Genomic DNA, 22,900 nt, shown 5'->3' on the forward strand with positions numbered 1-22,900 from the left:
TCAGATTGATGGGCGGCAACAATTGCTTTTCTAAGATTAATGCTGATGTTTTTACTCTTTGGCATTGTGTTAACAGATACTTGAGTGCTCCACACGAGTTAACTGCCGAAATGTCAACTTTCCTAGAAGTGGACACACCTGCTGATCATCAGTTATTCAACTGCATTTGATTAGCAGCACCTGGCTGCTGCTTACCCTTTAAATTCCTATGGGAGCAGTGAGAGTTTTTTTTTTTTCACACTATTTCTGCATTTTGGCTCAGTACAATACACGGTTCAATATGTCTTGTGTGTTCATATCTGATTGTATTAATCTAAATCTAAGACCTGGTAGTTGTAAAAACCCTCGGCACTGAAAGAGCTTCTGCCTTGTTTTTCACCTGACTGTATGTGGATTCAGACCTTGTTTACTCGGGTGCACGGAAAGTGCAAGCAGCTATACTTAAGATCATTTTCAAAGACAGCAGAACAACCAGTCCCCATTTCTACATCATATTTTATTCGACAATATAGCTTTTGCTCTTCAGAGTACAATTAATACAAGATACATATGAAAAAATATATATTAAATAGAAGAGAAAAAAACATTAAGGCATCTCACTGAGGAAAGTTAACAGTCTTGACAGCATGAATGATTAGTGTTACATTTTTTTTTTTTGTGTTAAGACCTCAAAGGCACTATGGCATGATCACTGCTGAAACCACACAAAAGGAATTTTAGCCAAAGCTGGGAATATCTTTCTGCACTTAAAGAGTGGTGACAAAATGTCGGTTTTCAGTGCTGTGTGTCAACACTTTACAGTGTTTCTGCAATAAGTTGGAGCAGACACGTGGGTTCATACGAGGCAAAGCAGGTACTGAAAGGTTTCTCATTCTGCCAAAAGTTTGGTGGCATTGTATTCACACTTTAATAATCCCTTGTGTCGCACATGAACCGGCTACAAGGCGAAACACTGCAATTATCTTTATCACGCAAGCCAGCCTGGTGCCAGTGTGACTTCTTGACTGGGACCGACATTAGAGGGTCCAGCTACTCCTCTGGAGAATAGCTGTGGCACAAGTGAGCGCTCAATTTGCCAAGGTGTGTTATGAAAACCATCATTTCCTGTATGTGTTCTCGAGTTCAAAGATTTCTGTTATTGCCTCTGTGACTGAAAGCTGTTGGGATGGCATCACAGAAACGCATAAACAGCTCAAACACATCCACCAAACCCGAGGCTGAAAACAAGCTCTTTCTCACTCTTTCCCTTCCTCTCCCTCTCTGTTTCACACTTACATTTGCTTGCATGCATAAACAAAGTCATTCGCGCGCACTCTCAAAGAAACACCCACTCACACCAACATCCACACACACACAAACACACAGATTTGTTACCTAGGTATGTACATGACTTTACTCCTGTGAGTGAAGTCTACGAGCATCAAGCCTGCTGTAAGACAAAGTTAAGCACTCTCTCAAATCACAGGCTAATTACCTCCCTTTACACTTATGAACTAGTTCTGGACTTCTCTGGAAATTATTACTCATGAGGCAAACTATACAGAAACTTGCACAAATAGCATGGCTCAGCAGCCTTTACCCCTTAACATTTGTGATTTACAAAGTGTAAATTATTCTTGTACATAAAAGCTGCTCATGCTGAGTATTTGATGTGTATATTTATATAGATTTCTCTCTCTTCTTAACAACTGATGAACAGGCAGGTTCCTGAAAACAGATCTGGTCTGAAAAGAGTGATAAATCAAGATACAGCTGCATCCAAAGTTCATCATAGTTAGTTTGTGTGTCCACTAGGCCTCTTTTCCTGAGTGCCATTGCGCTGCTTCCAATTGCTCAGGAAACTGAAACAACCACTACAAGTGAAACTGCGACAATCAGCTTCTTTCATGTGCAGGCACTTCATAAAAAAATCAACTCTAACAATGAAAAAAAAAAGTCCTGTGTTAAAAGTTCAAGACTTCCTTATTAATAAGCACCTTGAAAGAAAAAGATGCCCAGTGGTCACATTATAGCAAGTTGTGGTGTAACTTGAGCAAGCATATAGGAACTGCTGTGCTGCTGATTGAATCAAAGGCAGCCTATGTTATATGAATGAATTGAGTGAAAATGTAAAGCATGTCATGCTGATACAGGCATTTGCTATGTTTGCTGAAACCAGGCTTATGCGGGCTGCTGGGACTTGTGCTGCTCAGAAGGCGTAAGGCCCCACTATGACGGTGAGCCGCAGCAGTGAGCTGGAGCGGTAGTTCATAGTCAGATGGTGAGTGATCATCTCCAGGTCCACTATGTACTCCCTGGGCCCTGCCAATGGCTTGGTGAGCACCAGCATGGCACTCACATTGCTGGAACGCTGCAAAAAAAACCAAAAAGATCAATGTGTTTTATTTTTGATTTAATTCAACATCTGTTCAATAATGACCTAAATAAACTAAAATACCTCTACAACTGTCAAATGGTTGACATAAAATATTTTAGACATCATAAGACGAACCCCACAAATTTTGTTGGCAGTTTGACTTTTTAGGATGTTAGGCTACTTCCTAACTTTTATCAAGACATGTTTTTTTGTGTTTTTTTTCCTCATCTACTTAATTTAATCTGTTAATACACTGATCAGTCATAACAATACGACAACCTGCCTAATACTGAGTAGGTCTTCGTAATGCCAGCGAAAGATCTTTGAGCAGTCAGGTTGTGAAGAAAGAACATGTGAGGGTGTCCTGGAGAATCTGGTATTGGTATGTCAACATCAGTCCTCCAGGCTGTGGGGTTGGGTCTTGGTGGATTGGGCTTGCTTCTCACAGATCTCATCAGATTGGTATTTTAGAACCGTGGAGACCAGATTATCACCTCAGACTCTTTATCGTGTTCTTTGAGCCCTAAAGACTTTTTTGAGCGTTCTCACTGCTGTCCTGCTGGGTGAAGCTGCTACTGTAGGGTAGTGCTGTTGCCATATTGGAGGAAAGGAGCAGGCTTAACAGCCTAACAGAAATTACATGATAGCTACATAAGCAGAGCCAGGGTTTAAACATGGTTGTGCTACCGCTCTGTGTCTACATGTTGTGGCATTTTACTGCCACTTAGGGGCAGAATCAGAAACATGTGAAGCAATCTGAGGGTACGAACTGCTCTTTCTTGTGCCAGTGTTTCGTTGTTGGTTCTTTAGCTTTGCTCTGCTGTGGAAAAGACAGAAGTTAAAGAGAAGCTGTTGTCTGTGCCTCTCACCTGTGCTTCTACATTGTTGATCATTTAATGGATTATTGTCTTCTTGGTGATGAAATCAGTCATTGTCAGCCGCTGCCAGTATAAGCTGACTTTCAACCAATGCCTTTGACCTATGCATAGCATCATCTCTGAGGTCTAGATGCTGCAGGCTTTCAGTAGGAATGGATGCAAGTCCATCTGCACTGATCAAACATCCAAACACCCTAACATTGCGTGTGGTGAGATCAATGTAGGCAGATACCAATGTGCTACCATAAATAAAACCTTACTTGTCACTATTTTCAGTATCTACTGGACCTTTTTTTAATAGTAGTCATTAGAATATAAAATCTTGAGTAATAACAGATGTTACATTGACACCAATGGAGGGTCAGTGCCTATAGAAAATTAAACTGAACTGTATTAATGTCACTAGAGTTTACTCAATATTTCATGTCAAACTGGCTGCTGTTAGAAAGACACATTAACATGCTAACCAGCTACTCAAAGAAAGTGAAAACTTACCCGAAGGAAAAATTCTCCTCCCTCATTCCCAGCTTTAATCCTGAAGGTGTTGTGTGTGTTGGCATATACGTTGGTGGCCTGAATCTGGAAGATGTCTGCTGGTACAGTTCGGTCGGCCTGGATGCTCATGTATTTGTAAACTATTGACGGCGGGAGACCCTGGCACTCAGTTTGAGATCGACAGGTACAGCGACTGCTGACATGGAACAACCAGGACAACCTTTGTGACAGGGCTCCATGACACATGCAACAGTGAAACAAAAAGACTGACAAACGTTTACTGACTTTTCTGAGGTCTGGGTGTAAGGCGGCTCGCAGGGGTTTCTGGGATAGCAGCGGTAGCGTCCGTAATAGTTCCAGCACATTTCGTCATCTTGGCAGTCATGGGTCCCTGTCTCGCACTCATTTATGTCTGGTGATTGATGTGACAGAAAGACAAATATGAGTACTGAGCAGACAGAAACAGTAGGATGACAATCTAGTGTCTTCTACTTGAAAAAAGACACTTTCCGGGGACTGTAACAGGGAATTATGGAGTTGTAACTGCATTTCCACTGGCAGTGGAGATGCAGAGAGCAGATGAGGGAAGCCTGCAGATGTGTAGTTGAGGGAAGCCCCTGATGCAACCCACACAGGCCTTAATCTAGCTCTTTCCATGCAGGACCATGAAAATAGACCTATCAAATGAGCCCCAAACCACAAGGCTATTTCTGGCACAGCAACCTGGATTCATCACCAAAACATCCCTCTGACACAACAAGCTGGATTCATGGCTCTCTCTATAAAGCCTGCACCTGACTGAGAGGGAGAGGAAAAAATAACAGCTCTCCCTTTGAGAGAGTGCCGAAGCTTGAAATAAATCCACTTCAAGAAACCAGCATCATGCATATAAATTCACAGAGGTGGCTTAGCAGGGCACCACAAAGTTGCTATGTTTGCCCAACCTCTGCATTCTTTCCATGACAGTGCTAGTTGAGAGCGGTTTTCGGTCCTGCGTGAGCGGTAGAATAGTGGATGATAGCAGGAAGTTCCTCTTAACAGTGAACTTCAAAAAGCTCAGACGATGGAAAGAGGGAGATAAGGTAATTTGCTTGGGAACTTTTTATGTGAAAAGAGAGCAGAGGGTAAGACAAACAAAAAAATGAAGAGGAGAAATAAAAAAAGATTCATGGATGGAATTAGGAGGACTGCTGTACCTTGACACAATCTGTTTCCCTGGAGCTGATAGCCTTGTGGACACTCACAGGAGTAACTTCCAGGGGTGTTAATGCACTGGAACTGACACATGTAGCTGGACAAACTGCATTCATCGATGTCTATGCAAAACACGCACACACAAAACAGATAGCCACTATTGTATGACATTCTATACCGAGAAACATGAAAGTGTTTTTCTTGTGGATGCGCACAAACATGAATTTAGAGTATGTAATTATGTCTGCATTTTTGTGTCCACCTTCACAGGAGACCAGGTCTGCTGCCAGCTCAAAACCCTGGTCACACTGGCAGAGGAAGGAACCAATCAGGTTGTAGCAGTGATGCTGACAGGGGCTCTGCACATCACATTCATTCACATCTGGAAGACAAGCAAACGTGTTACACAAACAAATTTAATTGTGCTTGGTTATTTTTGGACTTAAAGAAGTCCTTGTCTCTCATGGGTCCTTGTTCTCTGTCCTTATAAGTCTGGTAAACGCACCTATGTAGTTTGACAAATCTTATTTTTTCTAAACAAGCACACAGTGTAAAATACAAAAAAATCCAGAAATGATATAATAACTTTAACCCTAAATGTAATTGTTGTTGGAAAAATATTTTTATTCTGAGCTTGAACAATGCCTTTGTTTCAGCAACACTACAACATCATGTAGAGGTCACTTACTGCAGTTTTAAAACTGGTTTTCAGTGATTGTACAGTTCAGCACCATGTTGCTGGAATATGTGCAGAGAGTGTGTTGCAGAAAATGTGAACGGCATTCACTGTAGCAGACATCACAGTTTTCATTGATAAATCTAACTGTGTTACGGTGCCTCATAAACTCAGCGTCCCAGACTTTGGGGCTAAGGCAGTTTGGTTGTCAGATGTTTTTCCAGGTGTTTTTTTCTTCTTTTTTTCTTTTTAGCTTTGCACCTTTATTTGATCGAGACCGTTGAGTAGAGACAGGAAAGTGGGAAGAGAGAGGGGCAGAGACATGCAGATAATGGCCCGGGCTGGTTACAGCTAGAATATCTGCCTCTGCAGAGAGGGTGCATGATGTACCAGGTGAACCATAGAGGTGACCCAGCCAAGTGTTTTTTTGGCACTACAAAACCTTACAAGTTTCAGCTTTCATTGAAACATGATACTGGTAAAAGATTTAAATGGCATATATCTTTCAAATCAACAAAACATTTTTGGAAGGTTTGAATCCATCCTGTTATTCATATTTCCCACTGTGTTTCAATGCAGCAATGGGGCTGTAGGTCAGATCTAAGTTGTAATAAATCTGAAGTTACTAACAAAAAACATAACTGAAAATACTTTTATTGGCATCTATTTTCCACAGATAACTTTTGTTTTGGTTTCCAAAGTGGTTCTGAGAAGGAGGTGGAAAAACTAAAGGAGTACACTTAGTTGTACACATTCAACATAAATACACATACGTGTGTTGCAGCATAGCTGCAGGCAGACATGGGTTTTGGTGGATTTCTAAATGTGCCTCAGAGATAAACAGCACAACACATACTCAATAAGTCCCTTCCACTTCAGTGGGAGATTTTCAGCGTGGCCTCTGGTTGGATGGTCCATTTCATGATAGTTCTGATGTTCTGCGCATTCAAGGCAACAGCTTGTGCACCATTCATTTTAAATTAAATTAGAGGCATGAAGAAAACACTTTGAATGGAATGGTTTGGAAGCTGCACCCGAGCTAACCGCCCCTCTTTAAATCTACTTGATGATAACTCAAGTTCAATCAGTTGCATTTGTTTGAATTTCTGGTTGAGAAATAGTTGCACTTTATTTTTATATTATCATGTTTTATCTTTTTAGTAACAACAAGTGCACATGTGCCGACATAAACACACCATGAGATTATAGTAAGTTTTAAGCTAAATTTAATCAATTTGACTAAATGAAATGCTAATTTAAGTCTGTATGTATGAAGGTTGGTTAACTGAGATGGGTGGTAGAGGGCAGTAATTCTCACAGGAAGGAATACCAAAGGCACCAGTCAAACCTCGAAAAAAGAAACACAAACTTTGAATAAATAAACAATGTGGAAAGCGTGGTGCAGAGAGCACAGTGGATAATGGAAACTGAGACTTTTGAGGAGCTGATATTACAATTACGTGGAAGTCAAGCGATGTCTGAGTGTCAGCACTGGGTCACCAAACTTAATTTCCTTTTTTATATGCCAAGTTTTCCACCACTCCAAATCATAAAAACTCTTCTGTGTTATTACGAGATGTTTTCACATTTTCTGTGTTTCCATCCGTAGAGATAGGAAACAACTGGATGGAAATGTAACGGCTGATATGTGAGTACGCATTGTTTTTCAGTGACTTACCAACACAGCTGTGGTTGTTGTTGGCCAACTTGTGACCTGCGTTGCACTCACAGTAGTAGGAGCCCTGGGTGTTTACACATCTGTGCATGCAGTAGTGGCTCAGGGCGCACTCGTCTCTGTCTGCAGGTACACGAAGATGCAGGTAAGAAGGTTTATCAGAAAAAAGCAGTTAATAGAGAATACGCCAGCCTTTTCAAAGGTTAGATGTCCACTCAATCCTTGGGATAAAGTGAGAGCACAGAGTGTTTTTGTGCCAGTGGCTTACCGACACAATGGTCTCCGTTTCTCTGGTAACCCGGAGGACACTGGCACATGAAGGAGCCTCTAGTGTTGTAGCACGTCTGTTCAGGCCCACAATTGTGTCTGCCTGTTGCACATTCATCTACATCTGCAACAAACATACATAAACACTGAGCGAGAGCTGCACAAAGTTAATTTCCACTGCATGCAACGCGTGGCAAACAAAACAGAGCAACATGTGTAAACTACATGCACTCAGTGGTGTCTGAAATGCTAAATCTGTGATCACTGACACCACACCACATCACACACATAGGCATAAACACACCGGTTCATGCAGCCATTAAATAAAGAAGGCTTTTATTCAGCAGCTCTCATTGAAGGGAAACACGCAGATCATATCGTCTACTGCTGCGATTAGTCATTTGCCTTCTGCATCTACATCCATCAAACCAAAAGCAACAAGGTCCACATATTCACCCTCTGTCAAACTAGGTCATCACAGTACATATTATGATGAACTGCAGTTGATATGAGTATAGCTTAAAAAAAGAAAGCAAGAAACTCGTGCTTTTCTTTGAAGTGCAATCCACAAAGTTACCAATTCAAATCTTAAATACATCTAGAAGCCTCAAATAAATGAGCTGTGTTGAGATGAAGACCTGATGACTGTGTGGTAACTAATAAACCTCAAACACATGACATATGAGAGAAGATGTTTATTGTTGATCCAACAAACACATTCTCGATTTTGATTTGCTCAGAGCCAGAGTTTCTTGAAAAAGTGTTCTCACCATAACCCACACCCATAAAATATGCCAATAGTGTATACTGTCATCCGTGAGGCCCACCAGCAGTCCTCTTGGGTGGTCTGATGCAACCCATCATAAGCAGACAGCTACTGGGCATCAGTTAAACAGGATGACAAGCAGTTATCCTCTATACCACACACACATTGAGGGAGCAGGTACGATTACTGCATTGCTGTTTGGCAAATAACAATTGTATGACTTCAAAAAAATATCTGCAGTTGCTCTGCCCTGATGACATTATTGTATAACTGCTCCTGCAGGGTTTAAAAGCAACACATACACATGAGACAAAGACTTAAACACCTATTCCAATGTGTCGAATCGATAAACTATTTAAAGTAAGCACAGGAGTCTAACTTGCTGTTGTACTTAAATCTTGAACTGATATTTCCCTGGACCATGTGCCGTGGTCTCAGCTTAAAAGTTTCATGTTCTTCCCTAAATGCCTCAAATGCCTTATATTCAAGTCACTGAGTGCTGCTGAAGAGAAACTCGCAGGATTTGCGGCGCAAGAGCTCAGGAAACAAAATGGCAAACAGAAGGTAAATTGTGTTCACTTCTTAAAGCAAAGAAAGGGAAGAAGGCTGAAATGTGCTCGACTCCATGAGGGCAAAGTGATCGGGTGAACTAAGTGCATCAGGGACAAAAGCGGGGCTTATCTAAAGGAGCACCTCTGACACAACAGGTGCAAACTGCACAAAAGGAGGAATGCACAGACGAGGCTTGTTGCTCACTGACCCGCTTAGTAAAGGATAAAGATAAAAGCAGTTTTGTTCTGAAGAAATCCGTGTTCTGATGTGGCTTAAAAGGTATCTGGAATAGTGAATCCATAAGCAAGAAGTGAGAAAAAAAAAATCTTTGTATTTCTGCTGCATCACTTTTGGGTATTGTCCCACTTGTAACAGTTCAAAGGCTCTGTGACATGTCTGCCTCTGTTAGTGCAGTATTCAGATTTAGCCAAAAATATACCTGGTGCGCATAGCAGATTTCCAACAGTGGTTTGATATGTGTCAGTGTGACAATTTAAAGTAGATTTTTCACATAATAGCTTTGTATGCTAGCTGACTGACATCTTTAAACTAGAAACAATTAAATCAAATGGCAGCTATAAAAAATAACAAAAACAAACTTGCTCTAATGATGTAGTCTAAACCTACAATAAGTCACATGTTTAGCCCTGAACACAGCAACAGTAGCCGTTAAAGGTACTGTAACTACCACTGCTCTTAAGTCCCATCCACTGAGAATAAGACTCACGCAATTCACACTTTTCAAATAGTTGCACACCTCAAAGTCTTTTTCTCATGCCAGATTTGACAACTTTTCAAATCCCATCAGTTCTTTTTTTCAAAAGGAGCTACAAGCAACAAATTGAGCGACTTTTAGGAAACACATCTGCTATGCTGCCCACAAGAGCAAGGTCTCTCTCATGCAATAGGAACACTTCTCCCAGCCTCTACTGTGTTCTGTCAAAAGTGGCAGCGGCTGTGAGCTGCTTTAACATGTGCACGGTTGTGCATATGGTGTGTAAGTAGGGTGTGGTGTGTGTAAGAAAGCATTTGAGATATTCTGTCGCTTCCCACTTTTTTTTTTCAATTATTTGGGATGGTTACTTTGACAGATGACGCTGGGAAATTAGCAGCAAATCTGCAAAAATGCAGCAACTCTGCAAATTTAGGATTTCATCAGAAGAACGGTCTTGAAATGTTTAATAGTGACTGCAAGTTGATGGTCACAATTCTCGTCAGACGCAATTTCAGACTCGTTTTGCCGTTCATCAACAGAATAAAGAGAGAAAAAGCATATCGATTAGTGCAGCTTTACTGGGAATTCAACTACATTAATATACAATATTTCAGCACAGAGCATTGCACAAGCAAGCGAGTGGAAGTAAATAGGGGCTGGTAGAAAGCACAGACATATCCCCCACACACATACAAACCAAACACCCGTCCCCAAGAGCTTTAGTAGCTTCACAACCCAGAAAGTTTATACAAGAATAAGAGGGTGATGTGCTTGTCAGAAAAAAATACATAAATAAAACCCTGTGTATATGCAGCACCAACACAGTGTATGAATGTCAACAATTACTTGGACAGGAGGGAACAGTCATAAGCCAGGATCACGTCCCTGTGACTCATAAACATGCCTACTTACTGGAGGTATGTGGTGATTCATTTATACTGGAAATGCCCTGCCTTTTGGCAGTATAGTAAATTCAGACAAACACAAGTCTGACACTCCTGATTACTGATAAAATACAGTCCTGTGAGTTGATGCCACTGGGGTGCCAACAAACAGAGAGAAAAGCTGTAATGTTAATAGAATACTATGCTTTTAGTGACCCTAATCTACATTTAGAAACTTCTAAAGGTGCCATGCCAACGTGTAAACATTAATTCTCTGTTACATCTCATTAACTCTCGTAATTTTAGTCAACAGGCCAAATTTTGTAAATTTTAGCTTCAAGTGAAGATTCATTTCTATGATAAAGGCGGAGTGATTAGCTCGATAGTTGCCAGATACATAGCTAGATGGCATAGTCGGCCACTCGAAGACTAAGGCCTGTTTTTGCAAACTATTTGGAATGTTGTACTGTTATTGCATGCTACAAAAGTAGATAAATGTCTCTAGATGACAACATACGTTAATTGGCATGATGCTATTGCTGTTATGTTACCAGCAGTGCTCACATATACTGTATATGAACACAGTCAGATTCCCAACAAAGCTACTCCCTTTCACATATTTTTCCTTAATGTTTTCAAGCAGGGCAGATTGTCTTCAATCACAATTATGCACAGTTCACATATGACAGACAGGTAGATCCCGCCCGGTATGATATTTCAAAGTCATAAATCAAAATAACGTATTGATCTAAACACTGATCTGGTGCTGAAATTCAAAGTTTGGGGACCACCTGAATCATAACAGTTTATTTGTTCATCTCTTTTATAAAAATATTTGAGCATGTTAGGAGATCTCAACTAGCCAATTCGGCCATTTCCAGAGTCATGCTGCAAGTGTGGTTAAGCAACAGCACAACATTGGACATGCCACTGATGTAACTGACTACATTCTTGGACAGAATTAGCATCAACCCATAAAAACAGTTTGACTGGATATGCAGTTAACTTTTTGCAAGCTGAGTTTGGAAGAAAATCTGAGCCACAACTGGTCCACATATTGCTTTAAGACTTGATGGCTACTCCTGATAGCAGCATTTACTTTGTTACGAACCGAATCCATTTGAAATGATTTTAGTGCAGTAGTTTGGTCCAACAATAATTAAACTACCGATGCTTGAGGTTCTAGCTACCTGAGAGACTATGCGGATTACCGAACAAGATGCCGCCACTGTAGGGAACATAATCTCATATCTAGATAATGATCTAGGACTTTCCAAAGTAAGGTATCATTACAACGGCATGTTCTAGAAAGAAGTAAATGTACACGGCAAACTGGAAGATGTTTTAATGAAGAGTGCATTTCCTATGAAATTCTGTATGCGGAAAAGTGAGAGTCATCTTCCCACTCCTTCAACAAAGCTTGGAGAGCTCTAAATAAAAGCATATGTGCTGAATGCAATCCAAAGGTTCATTCACAGGAATATCTTGTTGAATGCTACTTTTTCACTTAACCTTCAGGAAGCTGCCAATACAAATTTACACAAACATTTGTGTGTGAGCGTGAGCATGTGGATAAAAAAGTATCCCACATTATCCCACTTAGGCCTATTTACGTCCCCACAGTTTCAAGTGCTTACGATTTACACAAGAAAACAAGAACAAGCCATCAAGAGTGATGATGTGTTGCGTGTGGGGAGAAGTGACTCTTTTCTCTGCGGTCGGATTTTTTCACAATTTATTCAACATCACTTACAAGTTCCTTCCAAGTGTGAGCCTGCTGAAACATCACAGACAAAGATAAGGCTGTCCAGCAGAAGATGTGGAAGGAAAGAATGAGGAGAGAGGGTGGAGGCTCTTTTTTTTTTAAACAAAAAAGGACTTTTGAAGATTTGAAGTTAGATTTACGGCCGTGTGTGCTTGTGTGATGTCAGAGTTAAAAAACTCCTTGCTTTTCAAGGAGATTAATTCTAAATGCCTTGTGGGAGCAGGGGGAGTAACGGGAATGGCGGCAGCTCAAAGAATGTGAGCGTGTGTGTGTATGGATGAGTGGGTGTGTGTGCATCAGAGGTCCTGTTTGAGGTGCTCATTAAATGGCCTTTCTGCAGAGCTGCTAATGTTTTACAGACTGGGGTGATATACTGTAAAGGGGTGCATGTTTCGTGTACGAGTTTTAAAGGAAGAAAAAAGAACGTGTCCAAAACGGGGACTAAAAAATAATTTGGCCAGAATACAGAACAATGTGTTATTTGCTTCAGATTTATACTGACATGATAGGACTTGTTGTAATTATCACTTGAGAGTATTAAGTCTTGTTTTCACTGAACCACTGCAATGGAAAGCAGGAGCTGTTCCAAAGAACAGTTGGAGCCATCCTGCTGCTGTTGGACAGCGTCTCTGTTTCCTTCTGATTATTGGATAATTCAATCTTTGGGAAAGCAGGGGGCAAGCCTTGCAATGTTAATAACCCATAAAATTTCACAACATCAAATTTATCAGCGTGTCATACATCATCCCCATAGCGCCTGGTTTTGCTTAGCCTCAAACACCTCAATACCAACCTGTGCTGCACTACAAGTTGTTTCATTTGTGCATAATGTCTCTCTGCAATGCAGTGTGAAATGCAGCTATGGCTGGCTCAAACACAACCGTAGGTCAAATGGCAGAGTTTCCTTTGCAAAGCGAGTCCAAACCTTAAGCAGTTGAGAAATCAAAGAATGCAAATCTTATATACCATCCATATTTGGGCATGAAACATTTCCAAGCTCCAAAATTCCCCTCTCATCACTCTCATTGTTGACGAGGAGCAGCGGCTGTGGACGTGCTAACATTTTCCAACTTATTTGCGAGCTTGCTCCACACTCTTCAAAAGGCCCGGCAGAGCATCAAGGTTATGGAAAATCAGTCCAATGTGCCCGTTATATTCATGAATTATATCAGTTCTGCATGCTGCTCTGAATATGTCTAGAGAAGGACATGCAAGGCAACTCTTCTCTTATTCAACGTGGGGAAGATCAGTCACTCTGCCCTCCTGACATGTCAGTAGCCAGGCTGCAGCCACTGACAGCCAAAGAATAAAAGCTGCAAACACTGATGACAAAACTCAATGATAATATAAAAGGAGAAAAAGTGTGAGAAACACAGACTCTCCAATTGCATGCGAGTATCACCCAGTTGAGTGAGAAACAATGATTTATAGCAGCTCTGCTCTCCCTTCCATCATGAGGTAAACGGAAAGATCAACACATGTAAGCACATCAGAGAAGGAAGCAGCTGGCCGCTGGACGGCACCGACCTCAGGGAGAATAATAACAACAACATTAAGCACTTACAGCGAGGAGGCACGGCAAAGCTGCTTCCCTCCCGCTCCTGCTTTTGTTAATGTGATGGCAGCAAGGAGCCAGTGGCAAACCGCAAGCAATAACAGCAAACTGTGCAGCAGCACTGCAATGGCCAAAAGAAGGGCTGCCTGCATGAAGGTCTGATTATATTAGCAGAGACTGAAAGACACTTTAGTCCTACCTGGCAGCGCAACAAAGATGATTAAATACTGTCACTATAGCACACAGGATCGCTGGAAGTGTCTATACAAAATGAATTGCTGGATTGCAAATGTGCTTCTTTTTCTGTGTGTGAATGGTTTTCAAAGGTGCAATAAAGTACACTTAAAAGCATAAAGTGGAGTCTGTTAGCAACTAGAAACCTACACTGTCAAGTTTTCTGGCAAATCCAAGTTTGACATTCTCAACAATGTTGATCCAGGACAACTTAAATACTTGGACGTAAATCAAGTAAACCCCACAATTAATTTAAACTTAAGAAAGACGAAATGCTCGTACATTTTCCCATTTTTTGCATGATATAGGATTTCAACAGTTAAATGTCCAGGGCGTCCTCCTTCGTCATATTTTTTGTTCCATGATGAATTCAATGTTTTTAGCAGGTAACAGCTCTGGACTGGACTGCAGGCAGACCAGTTTCGCACCATGCTTGTTTTACTACTGAGTCATGCTGTTGTAAAACATGCCGACTGCAAGCTGGGATTGTCTTGCTGAAATGAGCAAAATCTTCAAAGATGTCTGGATGTTAGAATAAGTTGCTTTAAGGCCCATCGATATCATTTAGCATTAACCGAACTGTTATTATTGTTTATTATTATTACCTATGTTTATTATTATTACCTATATTACAACTATCAAGCCAGATGATCCTCTTTTACCTGGACGATACAGCTTCCATATTTTCTTATATGAAAAACAAAAGAAAAAAAATTCCACTCTTGATTTGTTAGATCACATGACAGTGTCACACTGTACTTTTTTTCCATCTGAAATGAGCTCAAATCCAGAGAAAATAGCAACGTTTCTGGATCCTGTTTATGTATGTTTTTTCCTTTGCATGGTGGAGTTTTAACTTGCATTTTTGGACGCAGGGATTAATGTTTTCACAGTGGTTTCAGAAGTCTTCCTGAGCCCATGCAGTGATTTCCATGACAGAATCAAATCTATTTTTAATGCAGCACCGCCTGAGAGCCGAAGATCACTACCATTTAATACTAGTTTCCCACGTCTTGTGCATACAAATTCTAAGAATCTCTCAGTAATATCATGTACTGTCGAAGATGAAATACCCAAACTGTTTGAAAATTTAAACAGAATACTCTTTACCTCTAAGTTGTTGATCCAATTACTCACAGAAAGATGAACCCATCCTTAGCTCTCTGGTATTCCTGTTATATACTTTTATCTTACGGATCTGTTGTGTGCATGTGTGCTTTTCTTAGAATTTTATTAATTTTCTAGTCTTTTGTTGCCCCATCCCAGTGTTGTGCTGGCATCAAATGTGAGAAAACTACATCAAAATTCTCAGTTGGAACATAAAATAAGTAGTCTTTGAACACATTTATGATAGATATGTTGTCAATAATGTGCAATTTAATTGAATTTAGTTTTTTCAACTCACACAAACATTTTGTGGAAACAGGATTGCTATGAGCTTTAACTGACTTAAATCCAGCCAGTTCTCTGATATAAGATGCTGTGGTAGTTCCTTTCATGAATCTTTAATTTTACAGACATTCTTGGGCGGAGTGATGTTTCAAACTAACAACTCATCATTTCTTAGAAATCCATGAATACTACTCAGCCCACATCCTAATCAGCCAGCAGACCAACGTTACAAACCCAGGAGAAGTTGACACCGGTTCTTACAGCCGCAGTGCAAAAGGTGCAATGAGCTGGACAATAAAATGACAGGGTATCATGCTGATGTAGGACAGTGCAAATCATCAGTCTGAGGGCAGGTGGAAGAGGGGAGCTTAGACTCTAATACATGAATTAAACTGGAACAAAGGAGGGCCTCCGGTGCCTTTTTATTTAAGTAACCGCAAACAAAGTGCGTCAGATGTCATTAAACACATGCTGTGAGGTTGATCCTGCGTCTTTTTGCTGACCAACAAAATCGCTGCAGCAAGTTTTAATTTGTCATCCAGTGTTTCTTGAAGCAATATTTTCTAAATTCTTGTTGCTTATCTTTGATGGAAGTTTGGGAGAAACAAATGCACACCAGATAACATCAGGAATTTCCTGAAAGACTACAACAGCTTTCTGTGTATCCACACATTTTTTTGTTGTTGTTGTTGCTTTTTTACAACGTTTTGTGGGTTAGCAAAGACTTGCGGCTGGGGTTTGTTTCATTAAATGGAAATGTCAGGATGAGACAGCAACAAGTGGGACTGTTAGGAATTAACTGTAAAGGTCAAATCATGAAGTGTGCTGGCAGTTTCAAGTTCTGCTCTCTGCATTCCTGCTCCTCGCAGATCGATCCGATGCTTATCTGTCAAGGTGGTGAGTAATTCCTACCATCACAAAAGATGGGAGCAAACGGAAAAAACAACCACCACTGACATTCCAGAGATATTCCTCCCAAGTGCATTGCATCTGCGCAGAAAAATGTTATTGCACGCGCTCTGCCCTATTCGGAAAAGTACACAAGTTTTCTGTCACACAGGGCTTAACGGCTTTAATAGAACATATTTAGAAAAGATTTCCATCCACTGCAGGTAAGGAGCATCCAGACAGAGCTGAAACTAGTCATACATGTTAGTGGTAATGCGGTCGATGTGACCTTAAGAAACCAGACAGGTAAACAGGAGCGGCATGTTCCTTCATGTCCAATACTGCAATGCATGAGTATCTAATTTAGAGATAAAAAAATAAAGAGGCTGCAGCAGGTATGTAAACTCAAGACATGTGAGGAAAAAAACAGAACCCACAGAGTGTAAAACATGGCATGATTAATTATCTGTGGCAAACAATACAAGCATAGAGCAGTTCAAGTACGGTCGGGTAAGATTTATTCAAATATGAGCTTTCTGACGGAGAAATACAAAATAAGGACTTTCCAGTTTTATTTATTTGTTTGTAATGAGATTTGCTGACAGACACACAGCTTCTGATGAACAACCTTCATTTCTCGGAGGAAGTGATCTCACCTCGGCACACAACAAGCCACTTGTAGCATCGCTGGGTGCCGAACACACCAAGTGCGTGTATGGTTGAAGGGAGGGTGGAGGTCATGGAAATGCGAGGCATCAAAGCTGTCACGCATGCAGCAAAGGTTCACAGTCCCTCTGTGTGGCTGGAGTAAGGTGCCAACTTCCACTCTGCCACTTTGTCATGACAACGCCACACACTTAGGCTTCTGTTCCCACTCAGAGCCAAAGGGCTTTATTGCTCATTTACAAAAAGTTATCACACAGGAATGAGAATTGACGCTGCAATCAAAAGAACATCATCAACTTGAAGTTTGTTATATGTTTTGCGGTTTCGTTTGGCTTCTGGTCAGAATAAAGAAAAGTGAGCTTAAGAGGAGCTCTTTTGTTTTAGAAGCTATTTTTTTTTCAACAATTTAATTTGTTCTGCGGAAAATTGGCTTCATTTTCTTTTTTTGCCACACATTCAGCTGATCTTTCTACTATTTGCCACACACTCAGCAGTAAGTCACCAAAACAACTCAGCAGCTGCGCAACCAATGACGCTGGTGCAACCTGGCTCGGTCAGTGCTCCGGCACTTCTGTGGTTTATTCAGTCAGTGTCAGACTTTCATCCTTCCCTTTGCCCTACCTGACTCTGCACTCCAGGTTTCCGCCACAGAGTGGTGAGTTAGCATAGAAGGATCCTGATGTAAGCGCTATTTGATACACTGAGGTTTCCCTCTATTGAAAGTTAATGGGAATTCCTTTGCTAGGAAGATACGTAGCTGTGCAGAACAAGCACTATGATATGAAAAAAAAAGATAATCCCGTGTCCAAGAACAGTTGGCTCATTGTAGCGAGTTAAAGGTAATGACACAGAAACCAGAGACTGATGTAAACAAAGATTATATCACTCTCCAGCATAAATATAAGCCCACATAACAGCAAGAGACGCCTTCCGGTTTAAACTGCGGTCGTTTCAAAGCAATAACACTGACAGCAACAGCCTATCTTTGTTTAGCCCATGCACTGAAACAGCACACCAGTGAACAAGAATTACACTCATGCCAGCCCGCTTAAGTGGTTACTTTAACTGATATGCTGCCATGTTTTACACTCCAATAAAACCTAATTGGGTTCCAATTCAGAGAAACACATAAAGCACCTCACACATATTGTTGCCCCAGGTGTAAAATCAAATTTGTTACTTTCACTAGAGCTCTGTAACCGCAAACCTCATCAAGCCGCACAGCCACTCACCACATGCCTCTGCCTATTGGCAAGAGGAGATCCTAACCGCTGAACACATGTACCGAAATGCACTTTGCCTTACTTTACATTCAAAGAGTTACCCCACAGGTCTCACAGACACCAACACAGATGAGGTTATGTGATATCAGAGACTCCCTCTCTCAGATGTCACTGTGGACGTGTGGCACAAAGCAGCAGTGTGTGTGTGTGCACGTGCGTCTTAGTGCAACAAAGAATGAATCTTTACACCACACCCCATTTGAGAAGATCAAAGAGACTTGCTTAAACACAAGATCACACCCACACTGTGTTTATGCACCTCCCGAGATCACAACCTCATAGAGGCCCACGGAATATCTACTGTAGGTGTAAAGGTAATAGGTGAGCACTGTGCTTGTCCCAGTGTTACAAAATCTGCTTTTTTCCCCCCCCTTAAGCGAAGCACTTCAACACCCAAAAAAAAGAAGAATTTTAGACAGAAGCTGAACTCTGGCCAAAAACATCACGCTGCAAGCAACCAAAGAGTTTAGAAAACATGACATCACAGTGAGAAAGACAGAGAAGCTTGCAACACATCTGGCAGCTATGCATAGTTTGGCTGTTGATGACTGTCAAACAGATGGATGAACGGTTCACCTCTGGAGCTTTGCTTATTGAGGCTCGAAAGTCGTTAGCAAGTAATTATCAAATACCTACATAGCTCTGCTAGAGACACATTTTTCTAGGCAACGGCACTGCATCTGGAAAGCTCCAACAAGGCATTACATTTGGGAGGAAGAAAAAAAAAACCTCTGCCAACAATTCTGTCAGTATGTTGCGGTACACAGCAGTCAGGAGTCAAACTGCAACCATGTTTTTAGGGCGTAATCTGTCTCATTAAGGCCAGACTCTTAATATACTGTGGGAAGAAGTGAAATTTGTTCTCATGGAGACAATGTGGGAGCCATCTATATGGCATCTTTTACTGTTATTTCATGGGCACACCTCTGGCTGCTTGGTTCTCTCTTGACAGCCTTTTCTGAGAAACCATGTTTTCATACAATGTAAAGCAGTGAAGAATGAAAAATTCTGGGTTTTTTTGTGTATTTTCTATCATCTTTAATCAGTGCAGGAAAAAGTAAGTGATGGTCTCTGTGTTGCTGAACCTACCTCTGCAGAGGTTCTGCTCATCAGCAGTGAAACCCAGTGCACAGCGAATGGTTTGGCTGGTCTGTGATCCCCTGTACACGCCTGAAAGCACCTGTGTGAGCTGAGGCTGGCTTGGCTGGACGACTGGGGCTTGGGGTACCGGATCAGGCAGCGGCGACTGCTCTCCCTCCTCTTTGGTAATATAGATGACAGCGCTCTTGGGCAGACAGAGGTAGCCACCAAAGTGGTTGACACACTGCATCCCTCCTTTACAGGCATCATCTAATAGTGTACATTCGTCAATGTCTGACACACAAAAAAAGACAGAGATGAGGAGTAATTAGGATATGGCATTTTATGTACTGTGACAGCTTTATGTGGATAAAATTACAACTTAATCAAGTTCACCATAACAAATGAGAAAAAAAGAGAATCAAACTCATCATGAGGTGGCAGTCTCACCTCTGCACTGCTCTCTGACTTTGTCATACTTGTATCCCTCTGTGCACTGTGAAGGACACGTAACGAAACGCATTTTCTTGTAAGAGCATGTTACAATACAACATAAACTCCCCATTAGAAAGGTAGTCAACACCACGAATGTGCCGGGTTGTGCAAAATAAAAGACTAACTGATAGAAATCGCTCACTCACTGTGTAGGAGACGGGCTCCTCGGTCTCCTGCGAGAGACCCTGTGAGAAAACCGCACAAAGACACATGCAGATCCCCAGCATGTCGGCCAAGCGTCGGTGAAGCACTGTTAACGAGATTCAGAGGGACTGAGTGGATAGAGCGTGCAAGATCATTTTCTGCTTGACAAGCCTACAAGTTTTAATACCAGTTATTACATCACTGATGGCATTGCTTAACGAGTCCCAACATCTCCCGCTGCTGGCGTGATGTTTATGTTGGCACCTCTCCAGGTAAATCTGCGACTTGAACTGAGTGAAGTGTTTTTCTGCTGTTTTCTTCCAAGAGGATAAGTGCGCATTACGCGTACAGATCGTGCGTAAACAAGTCCTCGTGTGCCAATCAATGTCAAGATTATGTACATATATATACATATATAAAAAGTGAATCACCCATGCGGACCTAATCAGCAAAATTCCGCACGTGAACAATACAAGTTTAACTGAAAAAGCCCCTCATCTTATATCAACGCTGCGTGCGTTTTCTTGGAGTTTGTATGTGTTGGTGACACTTGTTACTGGACAACTCTCAGAAACAAGCGAAAAAAGAAACAAGTGTGTCAGTGGATTTTGTTCTTTTTTATCTTAATTCTGCATTTACATTTAAGGCTATTTCTTCAATTGGTTTCACTGTTCACGAAGAAGAGCGCTGTGTGCATCTGCTTTGTCGTCCCGTGGCGCTTTGACGACTTACCTGTGATTGTCTGCGTTTATCAAACTCTCCCGGCGGGCTGACGAACACGTCCCCGGTCTCTGTCGCCGCAAAAAAACGAACGTGCACGAAGCAGGCTGGCTTTTACCGTGTAAACGGTGCAGTGGTTGTTGGATGTTTGACGGAGAGCAAGCCTGTGATGAACATGCGGTTAGTACAGTATGACATACTGGGGGGGTTGGAGGGGGCGGTGTACCGGGCAGGTTGAGCTCCGGGGGTTTCTCTCTCCGGGGTACTGTAATCCATCCACAGGATACAGTGGCTCCCTCTACAGACTGACGAACAGTGAGGAGGGAGGGGTAATACACGAGAAAATGGTGTTATAGCTGTTTACGCGATTCTGCGATTAGCAAACTAATAAGAATAAAATAGGTTTTCGGCACCCCAAAGTACCCTATCAAGTTACTATTTCCTGAGGTAAATTATTCAGAATTATACCTGTAGTGGCCAGCTCGGTTTTGTAGTATTTTATTCAGGATGAGCCCGCGTTAACCTTAACTTTTGCCACATGTAGAACCCCCATCCTGAGACCTTGGTGTGAAGCCTTCATCAAGTATGCTCTGTAAGTGTCAGCAGCAGGTGCCATCTTCAATCATGTGTTGAAGACCTCTGTCAGCGAGCACTACATTAGTCTCCAATACATTTCATGGTGTTTACAAGATGCTTACGCTTAAGGAACATCTGCCGGAATTGGCATGGCTTACTGTATTTCTCATGGGTGAAGAGACTGCAAGTGCTTGCATGTTTCTGTGTGCGCGCGCGCGCCAGCAGCTTGATGATATAAATGATTTGTAAAAGACTTGGCACCACCTCCATGACCATCTGACCTCTTCCCAGACGACGTGGACAAGATAGCAGGTGGATTCTGGATGAAGCGATATACTTTAACGCGAGTGTTCAACTTGTAATCACTAACTAAGCTTGTAATCCTGTCGCACATCGCCTGAACTGGCCAACACAGACTGTATGTGGCCTGTGAACAAATTGAAGAGTGTATAAATGTGTAATCTTGTGGAAAAGTAAGTTATTTCGTTGCTAAGGCTGTATGTAGCTGGACATTACAGTCCTTAAAGGAGGTCTGAAAAAAACATAGTCAAGGTGTTGCAATGATCCAATCAAAGACCAGACTCCAATCTGATTGAAATACTGTTGTGGGACTAGCAGGAAGTTGAGCATTGCCAAATGACTGCAAAACTTAATGAAATGAAGCAATGTGGTAGAGCTGGCCAAAAGTGATCAAAGATGTGAGAGATTGATAAATATAACAGGAAACTATTACTACAAGTCTTTGCTGCTCAAGGTGGATGTACAAGTAACTGAATCATGGGGCGAAACCTAGTTTTCCACACTTTTTCTGCATTTTGGCTTTGTTTTTTGTTAAATGTCACATTGTAATGCATCATATGTTGTTTTTCATCTGAGGTTGTCTTTCAATCATCTTAAGATCAGGTGAAGACCAGGTTATTATATTTTGTCCTGAAAACCTTGGACTTGAAAAAAGATATACTTTCTTTTACACCTTAAAGTGTCTGCACAAATATGGATGTTCCAAAAATAAATAAATCAATGTGCAAAATGCTTCACTCTTCACTGAAAGTTTATTTTACTTGGCAAGCTATTAAAAACATGCACGAAAAGGCAGAGATAAAGCACACAATTCATCAAAGCAATTTTAAAACAATTGAGATTAGACAAGATTTTATCCAACACTGATAAGACGATGAGAGAACATTACCCTTGGTCCTATTCCTCGTAGGAACCAAACTGGACAGAAACGAGGCTGAGGTGGGTGTGTCCCATGGGTGCATAATTTCAAGTGTGAAAAAGTCTCCAAATGAAACTTACTAAAGTCAATGCAGATGATCCTTCTGACATTAAATTTACAAAAAACTCCCTCTAACACACACTGAAATAGTGTTTATGCATAAAATACATTCAGTTTTCAAGGAAAACATGCTAAAGCATGACCTCAGGTGACCCATGATTCCCATTTGGACCTCAGTGAACATGTGGGGAACACGATACACCAGACAGCACAAACATACATTTAAATGTCAGAGTGATGGATTGAACCACAGCTTAACATAAGTACCATTCTGAGTTTCATAACATCTCAGTGATCATTATTACCTAATACCCCAGCCCACAGTGGTGACTAATATACACGTACACACACACACACACACACAC

General features: G+C 41.3%; 1 protein-coding gene across 3 annotated transcripts; it reads right to left on the reverse strand.

The window, feature by feature from the left end:
- Positions 1 to 475: 475 nt before the first annotated feature.
- efemp1 (EGF containing fibulin extracellular matrix protein 1) lies at positions 476 to 20,894 on the reverse strand. 3 transcript variants are annotated; one of them, XM_072390940.1, is made up of 11 exons: positions 20,693 to 20,894; positions 19,963 to 20,066; positions 19,772 to 19,817; positions 19,331 to 19,615; positions 7,543 to 7,665; positions 7,278 to 7,397; positions 5,186 to 5,305; positions 4,926 to 5,045; positions 4,015 to 4,141; positions 3,730 to 3,925; positions 476 to 2,350 (listed from the first exon to the last, which is right to left on the reverse strand). In XM_072390940.1, the coding sequence occupies exons 2-11, from the start codon at positions 20,041 to 20,043 to the stop codon at positions 2,189 to 2,191; spliced, it is 1,380 nt and encodes a 459-aa protein (XP_072247041.1). In that variant the 5' UTR covers positions 20,044 to 20,066; positions 20,693 to 20,894; the 3' UTR covers positions 476 to 2,188. The 3 variants fall into 3 exon arrangements, with proteins under 3 accessions (XP_072247041.1, XP_072247043.1, XP_072247042.1); XM_072390942.1 differs by having other exon boundaries at positions 3,730 to 3,922; positions 20,693 to 20,893; XM_072390941.1 differs by lacking the exon at positions 20,693 to 20,894 and having other exon boundaries at positions 19,963 to 20,120.
- Between the last annotated feature and the right edge of the window lie 2,006 nt (positions 20,895 to 22,900).

Source organism: Leuresthes tenuis, unplaced genomic scaffold, assembly GCF_036924035.1.
Source record: "Leuresthes tenuis unplaced genomic scaffold, fLeuTen1.0.hap1 SCAF_8, whole genome shotgun sequence".
In the NCBI taxonomy this organism is placed as follows: domain Eukaryota; kingdom Metazoa; phylum Chordata; class Actinopteri; order Atheriniformes; family Atherinopsidae; genus Leuresthes; species Leuresthes tenuis.